This window comes from Plecotus auritus (genome assembly GCF_963455305.1).
Source record: "Plecotus auritus genome assembly, chromosome: 4".
Taxonomy (NCBI): Eukaryota; Metazoa; Chordata; class Mammalia; order Chiroptera; family Vespertilionidae; genus Plecotus; species Plecotus auritus.
Window position 1 is genome coordinate 172,568,757 of NC_137775.1, and position 15,654 is coordinate 172,584,410.

At 36.4% G+C, this 15,654-nt stretch overlaps 1 protein-coding gene across 4 annotated transcripts in view; it reads right to left on the reverse strand.

Annotated features, from left to right (window-relative positions):
• DGKB (diacylglycerol kinase beta) overlaps positions 1–15,654 on the reverse strand; it is a 554,780-nt gene that overhangs the window by 366,315 nt on the left and 172,811 nt on the right. For all 4 annotated transcript variants that reach the window (XM_080663708.1, XM_080663707.1, XM_080663710.1 and 1 more), the window contains 3 exons: positions 14,418–14,506; positions 14,212–14,328; positions 6,595–6,693 (listed from right to left, as the gene is read on the reverse strand). In XM_080663708.1, the coding sequence (XP_080519834.1) occupies positions 6,595–6,693; positions 14,212–14,328; positions 14,418–14,506 (305 nt within the window). The remainder of the gene's footprint in view (positions 1–6,594; positions 6,694–14,211; positions 14,329–14,417; positions 14,507–15,654) is intronic.

A 15,654-nucleotide genomic window follows, 5' to 3' on the forward strand; every position in this document is an offset into this window, starting at 1 on the left:
TAAAACCATCATTCTATAGAAGTCTAAGAATCAAGGGGATTTTATCTAGCTTATTCACTGGTTTTTGTGACCTAACAAATTTACATGCTATCAAAAATAATTTTACATTACTAAATGAGACCATTATAGTGAAGGAAGGTTTATGGATAGGGTAGTAATAAAGTTATAGATTAACACATAGAAGTAAATAATATTTATACCAACACCATAGTCTACTGTGGGTATAAATTTAACTCTATGCTTTCTACAGATAGAGGATAAAATGTGACAGTAATAAGACTCATAGGTCCAAAAGATAATAAACCATGATACACAGCCAACAGGGATTTGTTAGTTAATGACGGATCTCCAACAATATATCCTTCTTTGTCAATAGATTATTTCATGAGATTAAAAAAAACACACCTTTTAATGCAAGTTAATAACATAAAGGTGAGTACAAATTTAATGAAAGCAAATATGTAAGGGACCAACACAAATTGAGCCAAATCTGTCTTGTGTTGGAGTAAAATTTAGAACATAAAGAGTGAGTGGATGGCATGCTAGGCAGGCCATGTTCCCAATGGAATCACTGCAGTTTTTTGTATTGATCTTTGATTGGGATTAGACAGCAGAGGGTTCTGATTGTGATCTAGAAAAGAATCAAGAATGCCCTTTTTAATGAAGTCCATGAAACAAAGGACATCTGTTTTGGCAATCAGTTGGTAAAGATTAATGGCCTTTTATAGAAATTAAGTGGCTTATTAAGAACCTCACTGAATACATTGAAATCACTTTTTATTTGTTTGGAGGAGGGATGAGGGAAGACCTTCAAGAAATCTACCTTTGTAAACAGTGCTGAATGCACTTTCACATAGCAGTAATCCAACTGTGGTTGTAATCAATTTTGCTGAAATTTTTTTCAAAGAAAGCATTATAAGTACCTGCACACATAAAAATAGTCATAAAAATCTTGATAAAATTCCTACACTACATAAATTTTAAGCAATGTAGTTTTATGACAGTATCCTCAAAATATGCTAGATGCCAATTGCAACCCCAGGGAACAGTGGTTATATCTGATGTATGGAATCCCTGATGATTACATTTTCATTTTTATTTCAGAGTAGTTGGTTTTAGTCCATTTTTATGGCAATAGGCGCCATCAAGAGCAATTGTCTGTGGAAGCCATTTGTAGTGCATGCTTATAAAAGCATGTCATCAGTGCAGAAAAGATGCTTACCTATATAATTTCCCTAACAGGAGAATGCACATCTATGAATTACTAACCTAAAGTTAATAACAAGTATTAGGGAGAAATTGAAAGGCTGAGAAGGGTATTATAGAAATGTTGAAAATATGATATCCTAAAACCTGAAAAGATGTCCTAAAATATCACAAGACAGCTTGACCTGGTAGTATATCATTAAGATGCCTCAATTAAGCATTAGGGGTATATAGTGAGTTTATATCACTCATTCAGTAATCAATTCCTGACCACAGAGTCAAAGCAAAGGAAAAAAACACCTCAACAAAACTAGATAGCTTAAGTCTTCATTTTATATTTTCTAGAATGTGACAGATATGACATTTATTGCCATTTTGCAATAACTGAGCCTGAACCTCTCCTGCTTTTCTTAGAGAACATTAGCATGACAAACTAATAATTTTTAAGAAAGAAATGTTATTAAAGAATAAAAAAACAAGTTATATTATTAGTGAGTACTAATAACGTTCTTTAAATATAAGATTAAAAATTTACAATAGTGATGGGTATGAATCATTCCTGGAATATTAATGAGAGTTTACAAATTGAAAAGCCTCAGAGGCCATCAGTTAAGAGCACATTAAGCAATTTTGTGGACAGAACAACTTTATTAATTTGTCTAATTTATTAGTATTTAAGCTGTTAATGGGTTTAAGTCAATGTAATTATTCCATGACTAGAGGCCTGGTGCATGAAAATTCATGCACTGGATGGGGGGGTCCCTCAGCCCGGCCTGTCCGCTCTCACAGTCCAGGAGCCCTCAGGGGCAGGAGGCGAGCCAGGCGATCAGAGGAAGGCAACACCCTCATCACACCTCTGTTGCTGCCACTGCCAGCAGCGCAAGCCTCAGCTGGCCCTGGTTACCTGAGCCTTGGGCCAGCCCAGGGCAGCTGGGCAGCTGCCATCCGAGGCTTTCCTGCACCTCGGGACAGCCCTGGGCAGCTGGGCAGCCGCCATCCGAGATTTACCTCGGTTGGCTCTGCTTACCTGAGCCTCAGTCAGTGGGGGTGCAGGAGGACCCGAGGCCCCTGGTGGGACTGAGGGGACTCCACTGGGAGGTGCACAGAGCGGCCGGCCCTGGCTGAGGAACAGAGGATACTCTCAACGACATGAGTTATAACTTCCAATTTGTTGGATACCACAGTCAGGCTTCAGCTTTGGGAGAGGGAGGAATAGAGGGGTGGGCAGCTCATTGGAGGAACCTAGGGGAGCTCTCAGTCAGTGGGGGGTTACAGGAGGACCTGAGGCCACCGGCGGGGCTGAGGGGACTCTGGATGCAGGAGCCCGGAGCAGCTGTCCCCATCCCCGCTGTGAATGCTGCCATCTTGTGATGGTGTGACAGTCAATTTGCATATTACCTCTTTATTATATAGGATAAGAAAGAAAACTTTGATTTCTACTTCATCAGGTGGGGAAATTTTAAAGTAATATGCAGGCTGATTAATTAACATATACAAAATCTCAAAGGCTTTATAGAGCAGGTGTACTTAGAGAATTACAAGTAGTTCAAATTATTCTTGATATCTAGTATGTAAGGTGATATGTGAGGATTGGGTAGCTTGCTCTAGTTCGAGCCTTCTTTACCATTCTGGAGAGTTTGGATTTCAAACAAGGAATCACTCAAAATGTTTACGTTAATACAGTTAAGCAGGAAAATACTTTGTTGCATTTTTTAAAGGGGATACAGGAAGCAGAATGGAGGATCCATGGAAAGGAGGCAATTAGGAAGCATGCTACTAGGACAATCCTGGGGAGCAATTTGTGAGGGTGACCTTTCAGGAGTCACGGTTGGGCTGAAGGAAAGAAAAGGATTAAGAACATTAATATGGGCCACCTAATGATGAATTTGATATTCAAGATGAGGCAGCATTAATGATGAGCCTTAGGTTTCTGGCTTGGGAAAGTAGGGGTTTTAAGGTTCTATTTACAGAGATGAGACAAATAGGAGAAAATCCCTTTAGGAATTTAGAGAAAGGGTGGAAATGATTAATTCAGTGCACAAGTTCTGGAGTGGCACTTCCTGGGTTCCAATCCTGAATTGCTACTGCATAGCCATGTGACACGGGAAATTCACTTAACCTCTGTGTCTCAGTTTTCTCATATGTAAAATGAGAATAGTCATAATATTAATCTTATGATTTCACTGTGAGGATTAAATTAATTCATATATAACATTACCATTAGCTGCAACACCTACATAATGTCAATTGCTCATAACCTGACACCAACAACCTTGATTACAATAATCTTTGATTCAACTATAGTCCACAATATATTATTCCTAATATCCATTACTGTACTTCACTCTTCTGCTCTAATTCCCTCATCTCCCAGCTTATATTTCTTGGTGAGTCTTTATAATCACTCTCATGCATATACTCAACTCCCTGGCTACACTCTCCTTTTATTAGATTTGACAAAACTCAGTCTCTCTAAGGCTGTACTATGCCTATTCTACTCCTGGAACTGGAATGTGGATGGAGAAATGTGACTGAATATGACCATAAATATACTCAGCCAAGCTAACTGGTCTTGTTCTAAATTTATAATCATTAATAAGTTACTTCCCCTCAACCAATGATATTTCCTTGATACATTAAGCTCCCATTTTCCTAGGTGAATGTTGTGTACCTTCTTCCCAGTTCTGAAACTTTTCATCTCTTATGCCATCTTTGCTCTCAGCAATGACCCAGTTCCTATCTCTCTGAGAAAACTGTAATGTCATATATTTTTTCCATTATTGCCTCCTCAACACAGAGGTATGTTATTCTTTTTAATGTAACTCAAAAACTTCTAATAGCTTCCAACTTTATTCTGAGTAAATGCCAATAATCTTACCATGTCCTAAACTGCTCTACAGAAGATGAAAATCTTATGACATCTTTGACCTTCTCTTCTTCTATTCTTTCCCCTGCTCACTCAGGTCCCAATCTCCTTGATGCCCTTCAGATATTTCAGGTTTCTCTTACCTCTGTCTTTCCAAGTCCTTCTTTGGAGAGCTCTCTGTCTCTGAAGTTCTCTCCCCACAGATCCACATGTGTGACCCCCTCATATTTCTCAACTCCTCACTCAACTATCTCCTTGCTGACCTCTTTCTTGACCACCTTTTTTATCATAGACCCAGCATTTCTTCTCCCCTTCTCCTGCTTTAATTTTCTTCTTTACAGTTAAAATACAACCAGTATTTTAATATACCTAGGTACTAAATAATTTACTTATTGCATTGTTTATTTTCAATTTCACCCCACTGGAATGAAAACTTTATGAAGGTAAATATTTTATTTAACCTTTTACTCTTTCCCTCTATCTATAATATTTTTGGCACATAATAGACACTCAATAAATACATGTTGGATGAATAAATAAATGTTTGGTATAGTAGCTGATATAGTACATGTGCTCAGTAAATAAGTTATTTCTACGTTAAGTAAAAATAATATATTGGGCACATAAAACATCATGAGCCCTATAGGTTGCAGGTTTGAGATTCAGAAAAGGAGGATGAACTAAATACAAATTATGTGGGTAACGAAACAATTAAATAAATAGGAACCCACTGGGAAGAAGTTAAGGGTAGAAAGCTTGTGACATACAAGGGCAAAGCACAGAAATGCATCAATATGGGGCAGGCTGGAGTCCTGAAAGCCAGAAAAGATACTGAAATGAAGCATCTGGAGAAACAGAAGAAGGAGCAGGAGAGTGTTGTATAAATGAACGTCAGTGAAAGGTGAAGTTGAAGGATGAGACGGTCAGCAGTGCCTAATACTTCAGCATAGAGAGTACCAAGAAAATGATAAAACAGCAAATAATGAGGTACATGTCATGATTAAAACTGCAGTAAGATTCAGTGCCTAAAACTAAATCTTCAGAATCAAGTGAACAAAAAGCAATAAAAGGGTTTGCAAGATGGATAGAAGAATATTCACATGACACACCTTCTTTACCTTTAATTCCCTCAGAGAAAGAAAGGACAGAGCAACAGAAAGAATCTGTCTCATGTTTGACTTTATGTGACCAGGAGTTGGTGTTAAGTGGGCCAAAGAAGTAGTCCTCCCCTGGCTCACACAATAGAACTCACAAAGGCAGCTGGATGACAGGATGACATAATATATTAGTTCTCCGAGTTAAATTCTGAGACCAAGAATGCATCTAAACTAGTTAAATTACTCCACTTTTTAAAGAGCAAAAATATATAAAAACTCTACAGGTCCTTTCTCTTTAAGAAAATACTATAAAAGTATACAAACAGCACCTACATTCATCTAAAATAAAAACTATTTCTACACGGCTCTCATTAATTTTAATTAATCTTTTTTACTACAGGATGTCTAATAAATTTTACATGAAGAAAGGAAAGTTAGAATTAGTTATTGCTAGTCTCAGCAATGTGGAGGTATTTTCCTTTGCTTTATATTTGCAGTTTGAGAAAATGAAGAGTTTTTAGTAATTTTTTAAAGGCCATTTAAAATACAACCAGTATTTTACAGATAATTATAAAATGAATCATAAGTGGGTGCAAATTGAGTAATTTGATTAATTTCTAAGTTGACCTTTAGAAAAGTATTTGTCTAACGTTTCTTAGTTGTATTTTTATTATATCCAACTGAAGTTGCAGCTACTTAATTTTCATGTGGTTTTTAAAAATGAAAACTGCATTATGAATATAAAATAATTTGTTTTGTAAAATAACTGTTTCGCTTCAGAAACAATTTGGATTTTGAAATGTATTATGAACATTATCATTGACTATTTGCTTCCCTTTCTATCAAGACTTGTTCTTTTCAGAGTTACCTTGTCTTCCTTATCCATTTTTCACTTGCAAATTTAATGCATGAAGTAGTTACTTTTCTGGTAGTTCAATGAATTGTTCACTAATAAAAAATAAAATACTCCTAATGGCAATGCACAGCTTTCTTCAATGTATGTGTCCTCATGCGAGGTAGCCTCTGACCCAGATGAGAGACCTCCACCTTGCAGATATATAATGTGCATCCCCAGCAAAATTGTCCTTAAGAATAAATTCATTATTCTGGGAAGCTGGATCTATAAACCATGTAAAATGTAGAGGGGTTCTGCCTATACAATTTCTGGTAAGTACAGCATGACTCAGTGTTAAAAGCTGAGTCAGCTTCAGTTAGACACACCTCACTAAAATGTTTATTGCACCATGAAGGAGAAAGGAAATACAGTGGGAAAAGGTATCTTCTCTGAAACAATGAAGTGTTTTATATCCATACAGTTCTGCCTTGATCAAAGGACAATTAGCTCTGGAAGCATTTAGTGGTAAGGTCTCCATGTCAGTCATAGGAACCCTAAGTTAGAGCAACATGATGAGAAGGGAAACTCACCAGAACCACTGGACAGATTGTTGTGGGTGGTAGAATATGGTCCTTCAAAGGTCCGCAGTCACATTCAGGTTTTAGATGAGAAGCGCATTTATTATGCAGCTGGGAAAGGAGAGAGAGGACACTCTCACATTTTGCATGACAACAGCAAACATAGGACAGATTATATTTCAACTCAACAACAGTAAATGCTTTATAGGTACATTAAAAGAATTATAAGAACAAACAAGCAGGATCATAAACAGATGCATATTACATTTGCCCTTATATATCCACCTTAAATAAACCACGCAGCAACTTTCATGACACAGCCAATATATTTCCTAATTCTCAGAAATACTTATATTAAAAATGTGCTTTAGATTTTATACCAAAAAAAGCCTGATTTCTTTGACAAACACATATTATTGTCCATTGAAGTTCTTCCTTAGCATAATCTTGCAACCACTGTGCACTGTGGATGCTTTTTTTTTTTTTTGACCCTCCTGTTTTCTCAAAGTCATTCGAAAGTGCACAGCTCAGTATGGGGCATAATTGATCCCATCATTAGTTTTAACTTTGTAATTCAATATGTAAATGTAACCAGAGATTCATCTCAGTAGGAGCAGGATATAAATATAAGAAGATGATTATCATTATAAAAATGTACCTTTATACTGTATTTATCAGCTCCACATTAATCTAGTGCATAATCATACAATGTGGTACTTTTCAACATATATAAACCTAAACATATATTTGAATCAATGTTGGTCATACGTTTAAACTGAGATGCTATAACATAGTACATTAAATAGTGATTATGTTAAAAAAAATTGAGGCGGTAGGTTTTATTGGAATCATACAGATTTGCTAAAGTAACAGTTGTTTATTTAAATGCCTCTAGGGACTTCTCCTGCCCCTTTCCATATCAATTTAATGTGAAATATTATCACTTAAAATTATACATGTTAAAAAAGATTTTAAAAATGAATAACATGTCTTATTCAAAACAAAAAAGAGAAACTATGTGCATCTTATTGCAATTGTGACTCAAAAGCTCCCCCTTTTAAGCCACGGTTAAATTAAATTTCACAATAAACTTACCTCTGTCACAGTTACTGAGCAACCCAGGATAGGAGTATAAAGAGTGCTGACTGATGGTGGGTGATGACAGAACTCTACAGAAGGGGCATTTCTATGTCCTTCAACCTAGAAAGTCTTCTATGCTAACTCCCTGCCTTGGGGTTAAGGCTACTTGTACTGTAGCCACGAACTCCTGGCTGCATTATCTGAAATAAAAGTACCTTTACACATTCATCCATAATTAGCAGCTCTGCTTGTCAGCAGCATGTTAACTCCTTCTAAAAAAGTGGTCTAATCTAATCAGGAACTGCTGATCTTTGTCAAGAGGCAAGAGATGTTGAAGATAAAGAAGCAGTTGAAACCCCAGGGGGAAAAAAAAAAAAAACAGGGCTAATTAAATGAACACTGATTTGGAAAATGCATATTTTCTTCAAAATAAAATTAGTGACTGGCTTAAATGTATTATTAACTTATTGTACTTAAATCAATTTTCTTAGACTAAATCGTGGCCCTGGAATTTGGGACTTAGAGATAATGGATTACCAAGTGTTATGGGTTGAATTAGATGCCCCAGATTAGATATGTTGAAATCCTCCTTCCTGGTACCTATGAATGTGTTCAAGTTCAGATGAAGTTACACTGGATTACTTTGAGCTCCAATCCAGTGAGTGGAATCCCTATAGAACAAGAGAAATCTGGGCACAGAGAGACAGCCATGGAGGGAAGAAGGCCATGTGACCACAGAGTTTGGGATTTGGTGATGAAGCTGCAAGCTGAGGAATAACAAGGATTGCCATCAACCACCGCAACTAGGAAGAGAGAGGCAAGGAAGAGTTCTACCCTACAGCCTTCAGAGGGAGCATGGTCCCGTTTGACATCTGATGTTGGATGTCTAGCCTCCAGAACAATGAGAGAATGAGGCTAGATCACGCATTTTGTAGTATTTTGGTGTGGTCGTCCTAGGAAACAAGCATGCCCATCAGTGTGAAACCAAGGACAGACTATGTGTCTGCAGGCTCTTAGTACCAGGGTTTCCCAGAGAAAAAGCTTTCGCTTTCTGAACCTGCACAACCTCTCTAACACTGAGGATGCAGACTCTAAGGAGCCCTTACAGATAGCAGGATCTGAGATAAAAATTCTTGTGTGCACCCGGTGAGAAAGTACTGATTTTTAATCTTGGCCGCAGTTTCCAGTCACTGAAGGACAGAGGGGCAGGGCCCTTTGCACATCTTGCCGGCATCGACCACACATGACCTGTTATAACAGGATTTTTCTGTTTTTATTTCCTTAACTGGTTAGATTTGCTGAAGATAGAATTCAGTTCAAAGAGCCTATCTTTATAACTACAAGATGGCAAAATAGAGTAACATCAGGAAATCAGAGGTACCTACTTAAAAGGAGGTGTTAAAATGGGTTTATATCTTTAAAAATTTGTCTCAACTTACTTGCATAGCTGATGTATATTTGAATATTGCAAGATTGCTTTAAAAACCGAATTTAAGTTATATATGTAAAATATACATTCATAGTAAGAAAGTAGTACGGTATATCAGTCATTAAATTTAACTTAGAGAGGACCTTCTCTAAATTAAGCATTCCATCAAGAACTTTGGGTGATTAGGGAAATAACGTGTATATTGGACCAGAGCTGGATCAGATGGTAGTCTAGCAGTATAGACAATGTCAGCATGAGACATACAACCACTGGAGAGCATCTCAGCCTTTCCTTTTGGTGTGGATTAAAAGTGCAGACAGTATTCAGAAAAAAAAAAGAAATAGTATGTCAAGGAAATGTTCAAGAAAGTTATGGAGCCAAAGCCGGTTTGGCTCAGTGGATAGAGCGTCGGCCTGCGGACTGAAGGGTCCCAGGTTCGATTCCGGTCAAGGGCACGTAACTTGGTTGTGGGCACATCCCCAGTAGGACATGTGCAGGAGGCAGCTGATCGATGTTTCTCTCTCATCGAAGTTTCTAACTCTCTATCCCTCTTCCTTCCTCTCTGTAAAAAAGTCAATAAAATATATTTAAAAAAAAAAAGAAAGTTATGGAATTTAATATGTTCTTGAGATGTCATAAAAATTTAAAGTGGGTACACTGAAGGGATTAGAGTAAGCACAGTATCAGGTAGCGGGGGAGCATGGCCTTCCCAAGGGACTGTCAACCAATATGCAGAGCTACATAAGGGACACCATAAAAAGGAACAGTATATATGCCATGTGCCTTAGGTTAGGGTCGGATATTTGAGGAACTGAAAAGCAGGTCAGGATAGGAGGTGAGGGTTGCATTTATTACCACGGAACTATTAGAGGTTGCTGAAGGTGGCGTATGATAATAAACTAGTATTTTCAGAAAATGATTCTGGAGGCGATAAGCAGCCTGCATTATAGGAAAAGTACCTTCTGTTAGGGAGATAAGCCAAGAGATTCAGATCTAATCTAGTTAAGAGGTGCTAAGAGCTTGCACTTGGGCTGTGAACGATGGAGACAAAAACTGTAATCTGAGACAGAGCGAGATATTTTAAGGAGAAAATTTCAAGTCTCAGTGATGGGTTGGCTATAGGAGATAAAGGTGAAAGACAAGAATAAAATAAATAGACTTCTAACTCTATTTCCAATTACTAGGAGCATGATGATACCATGTCTGATAGAGTTAGAATAGTTGCTCTCAGGATTCATTTGGTTAGAATGGGGATCACATGGTTCTGGATGTTTTCAGAACTGGAACTGCTGTTCCAACTTTGGGCAACCACAGATCCCTCCAGAGAAATGGCATGAGTAATATTCATGCAGTGTCTTCTGAGAGCCAGGAGTTGGGTTTTGTGACCCTACATAATATTTTACCTAGGTTTCACTATGATAATAATTGTCCATTACTGAGCACTTACTACGTATGGGGTTCTGTCCTAAACACATCTACTTATTGAATTATTATTAACAATACTATAATATAGATATCACTAACTCTATTTTACAAATTAGGAAATGACCCAAAACCTTTATATACCTGGCCCAAGATGACACAGCTACTATCTTATTAGTTGGAGAATGACCATCTTAATAATCTGATCAGTCTGACTTCTAAGACTCAAGCTATTTCCAAAGGTAATATATAAAAGGAAGTAATAGCATTTGGAAAACCCTGAAATGAAGTCAACTTCCATTCTCTGTTTCTCTCTGCAATTTATTCCTCCTGGACTTTATACAGATAGGCTTTCTTAAAGCTCCACATCGATGGTGCCATATTCCATCAATGTCACAACTTCTGCTAGCTCTTTGCTACATGAAGAGCACTTTCTGGGATGTATGAAGACATAAAGAAGATTCAGCTTGTTTAAAGGCAATCAGTAGTAGTAGGTTAGCATCAGTCAAGAGCAAATCAACTTGACACTAAAATTTTCACACCATGGTTAAAGAAGAAAGTATGAATTATACTAAATATATAAATGGTCTTAGTAAATTATTCTGTTTAACCGTGGTACAAAATCAATATATTAATTAGTTCTTATAATTGCTTCAAATAAAAAATCCAAAAGTACTCAGAGGCTACTTTTGATAAGGTTATATATTTTTCTGAATATATGAGAACTCTCTTATTTTTTGTGCGATTCTTGTTTCACAACCCAAATACCCATGGGACCCTGGAGACCAAGGTTTACAGCAAATAAGCTTGAGGTGGGCCGGAAGCCTCAGGATGGAAACAACTTAGTAAGAGGACGGCCATTTTTTTCTGATTCTGCCTTAAACCACAGTGCTCATGGTTGGCTTATTTCCTGAATAGAACTGAGGAATATAAAGACATTGACAGTTTAGACCAAGGATGTCAAACTCACAGCCCGTGGTCCGCATGTGGCCCACAATGAATATTTTTGTGGCCCAACCAATAAAACAGTGTGTAAGAAACATTTTAATAAAAATTTCATAACTTAATTTTTACAATATCCTGTTATACATAATTATTAATAATGAAATACAACGTTCGCTAATGACTGATTATTATAATTGTGCTGCATTCATTTCCCTTACATGCAGGTGCACCATTTCTCTCCACTAATACCAGCAGCGAATATTTTAGCAGCCGATTGAATTGCCACGTCATTAGTCTTGTACTGATTTATTTGGTGTGAGCAACAGGAAATATTTTGCTTTTGGAGAACAAGAAAAAATAGGTTTATTTGTGTTATGCTTAATAATTTGTGCAGTTATTCAGTGTCTGGTAAGTTAATGTTCAACAAAAAATATTAATTTTTATTAAAATGATCTATTATTTTATGTTAACGATTACTCATTTATTTCAGCCCTTTGCATTCAGCATGTCTCTATCAAAATAAACCTATGTTTCTATGAAAATTGAAGCTTTTGTTTTTTGCAGCCCACATTAACTTAAACCTAATTTGGCCTGTGTTAGCCTTTGAATTTGACATGCTTGGTTTAGACTGTGTTCTGCCATGGTGAACAAATAAAAGTATCTTCATGTACATATTGATCTTTAGTTAAGAATAAGATGTTAGGGCCTGTTGTCTGAACTGATTTAAACATAAAAATCCATCAACTTTTAAAAAGTAAAGCTTATTCGGAAGTAGAACTCTTCTGTCTTGTAAAAAAAGGGGCCTAATTTCTTGCAAAGTTAGGGCCAGGATCAAGACCAAATATAAATGTCTAACTGGTAAATGGTTGAGCTAGAAATGTAGATTTTGGAGTCATAGATGAAAGAAACTATTAACACACACAAAAAAATGAGAAAAACAAAATGGAATACAAAACGAAAATAATTTCAAAATGCTGTATCAGTAGGGAACCACTAGTAATGGGAACTTTGCAGAGAATGATTCACATAGAATGGAGAGGGTGGAAGATATACTTCATAATGATTAAATGCAGACAGGAGAAGAGGCATCAAATAAAAAAAAATTCTGAAAGTTCTAAAGCTTTGCTATTAGGAGAGGTAGCAATGCATATTTTTAGTGTTCAAGCTGAGTACACATTTAAAACACTTATTTTTTCAGGAAAAGAAAAAGAATAAACTTAAGACATTTGAAATTTTTGAGAAAATAACTTGAAATAAAAAGAAGAAATAAATTCTGATATTCTCTAGTTTCAGTTTCTGTTGAAAATGTAACTAGGAAAAAAGTAACCAGTGAAAGATGCAGTATACACAGGAAAAATAAGAGGAGCAGGCTCCCATAAAATCTATATATTTCACAGAGGTATAAGGAAAAAAATGACCATTTTTAATATGCATAAATTTTTAAAAAATAAAATCCTGGTTTTCTTAAAACTGAGGACTCAGCATATTTGAGTAATTCTTACATGTAATTTAAATCATTGTTGGACACCCTATTATAATAACTAAATACTTCAAAAATAAAACTGTTTTTCATAACTGAGGAAGTTTCAAATGTAAATACAATTTAGTATCTGAAAACAATTGAAGAAAATGTGTTCACTTTAAAAAATATTTAATTTTATTTTTGAAAAGAAAGTCACAGTTTGTCTCATTAACCTATGTGTGTCTGTGTGTATTTAAGAAAAAAAATTTTAAATGGGGTGGAAGGAGTGAAGGACACTACAGAGGAACTCATTTGCTTAACGGAAAGAGAGCTCCTACCTGTTTCATTCCCACAAAAGCAAGAACAATTTGTCCTATAACAAGAGAACTCAAACACTAGCTAGAAACAAAACAAAATGAAACCAATTGGGAAAAAAGATACACCCAGTCCTATAAATAATTTTTTATTATGTTGTCAAAAATGGCTATTCTTGAAAATGGCCATTCTAATTAATCTCCAGAAAATAAAGATGAAACACTAGCGGTACCATCTAACAACTGCATTTATTCCAGAGGTTATTTGAAGTTGGCTTTAACAATCATGCAAACCAGGTGAAGTCCTAAAGTTTTCCAGGAAAGACCAATTTGCCCCTTCTTTTTCTATTGTCAATACCATAAATGAATTTACCTGTACATCTCTTACCTTTCATTTTATGATTGAACTAAGGGAACAGCATAACAGCATGTTGTAAAGAAGGGATAAGTAATTTCTTAGAAGCATCAATAACTAAATATGAACCCACTTGCCTCTCTACTTAGCCATGAGGTCAAGGTCAATTTGCTTAGCTTTCCTTGACCTTAGTATCTTTACCATATAATTAAACTTTGCACCACATTGTTCACTCTTCTACCCTTTTCAAACCAGAGATTATGAGATTAAAATGAATTTACATATATAAAATAGAAGACTCTACCAAAATAGGCTTGTGGAGGGGTGGTGAGATGAACGCTATCCAATCAGGATCCCATGCTCATTGCCCACACCTGGCTGTGGCTCCACAGAGCACAATTTGCAAAGTGTATGACAGTATTACCTCTGAGGTTGTCACTAGCTCTAAAATTCTGGATTGTATGAGGACAAATCTGACTCCAAACCTTATCCCTTTGGGAGCCAGATGAAATAATGCTTAGTCTGAATACAGGGTGCTCTTCCGGGGTCAGACTCTTGGACAGTTGAGATAGAGTCTTCAAAATGAGTGGATTCTAGAGATGTGTTTTCCAGTGTTACTCACTGTGATATGACACCAAACACAATGCAGTCCTGTCAGGCCCTGGTAACATTTGACAGTTTTATGGCACTTATCACACTTGGTTGGGCAGTTGCCTTCAACCCAATAGTGGTGCATGACCTAGAACAGAACAAGAATGTGATGGTCAGAGGAGACTTCCATTAACCATAGACACCGCCCCCAGGAAGCCAGCCCTGCCACACACTTACATCAGTGTTCTTCTTGGACTTCACATAGGTCTTGATGCAAGAAGGAGGCGCTCTAGCCACACAGCGCTCGTGCACCGTGTACTTGCAAACTGCAAGGGAACATGGACACAGACTCAGAGCTCATCCTGGTCCTGCTTGCCATTTTATAGGGAAAGAATGACATTAACAGAATCTCATTTCATATCCCCTGCTCCCTAATCAATCCAATCAGCCACATCAAGGAAAAGTCCAAGTGGACTGTTTTTACCATGGAATACAAAAGACCAATTAGCACAGGAAATATTATGCATGTGAAAAACCAAGACTCCTCTATCATGGCATAGCAGGAAATGCTTAATGAAATCAGAACTCCCTCAAATTTTTCACAATAACCTCCAGATGACAAAAAAAAATATGTATATATTAAAGACAAATTGATGACTGCCAAATGTCTTGGTGTCATTTGCTAGGAAAAGAGATCTATATTTTACAAAGTATAGGCATGAGAGCAGCTGGCAGTCATGGGAATAAAAGCCCATGAGTTTATGCTATTTGGTCCATTGATTTATCTAAACCTTAAATGGCTGATTAGTCTATTTCCAGACAATAGATTTCATCATACAAGCCAGGCCTTTAGAGACAGTCCATCCCTCCTCGTTTGTCCTCATGGCATTGTTTGTCCAAAAGAAACAGCCTTTGTGAGGCAGCATGTTATAAAAACACATACACAAATGCAAAGAAAATGTATATTTATATGCAAATATGCATTTATACACATAAAAACATATCTATGTATATGTACACATATAAATTGTGACATAAAACCAAGACATATATTTCATTGACATCTTCAAACTATTTCATGGCTTGGTTATGAAAATAACTTAGGGCTATGTACAGATGTTCTTTTAATAAAAGAACAACTAAGAGTTTTAAATGTACAAATGTATGGATAAAAATTAAATAAAAACAACCATGTAGCCCTCTTAACAAAACAAACAAAAACTAACCACTGCATAAAATTAAAACAAAAAAGTCTAATCCACATAATATTTATATAGTAAAACTTTTCCATTTTATCCACATTTGCAACACTGAGGAAGAAAACACACTCTCTTTTCTTTTGTCTTCCATATGGACAATAATATGAAGGATACTGCATTTGCCACTTAAAATTTGTGAGCAAAAATTCTCACCTTAACATCTCTCACCTTATTTGAAAGTTATGTGTTTCCTATGCTCCCATCAATAAAATCTA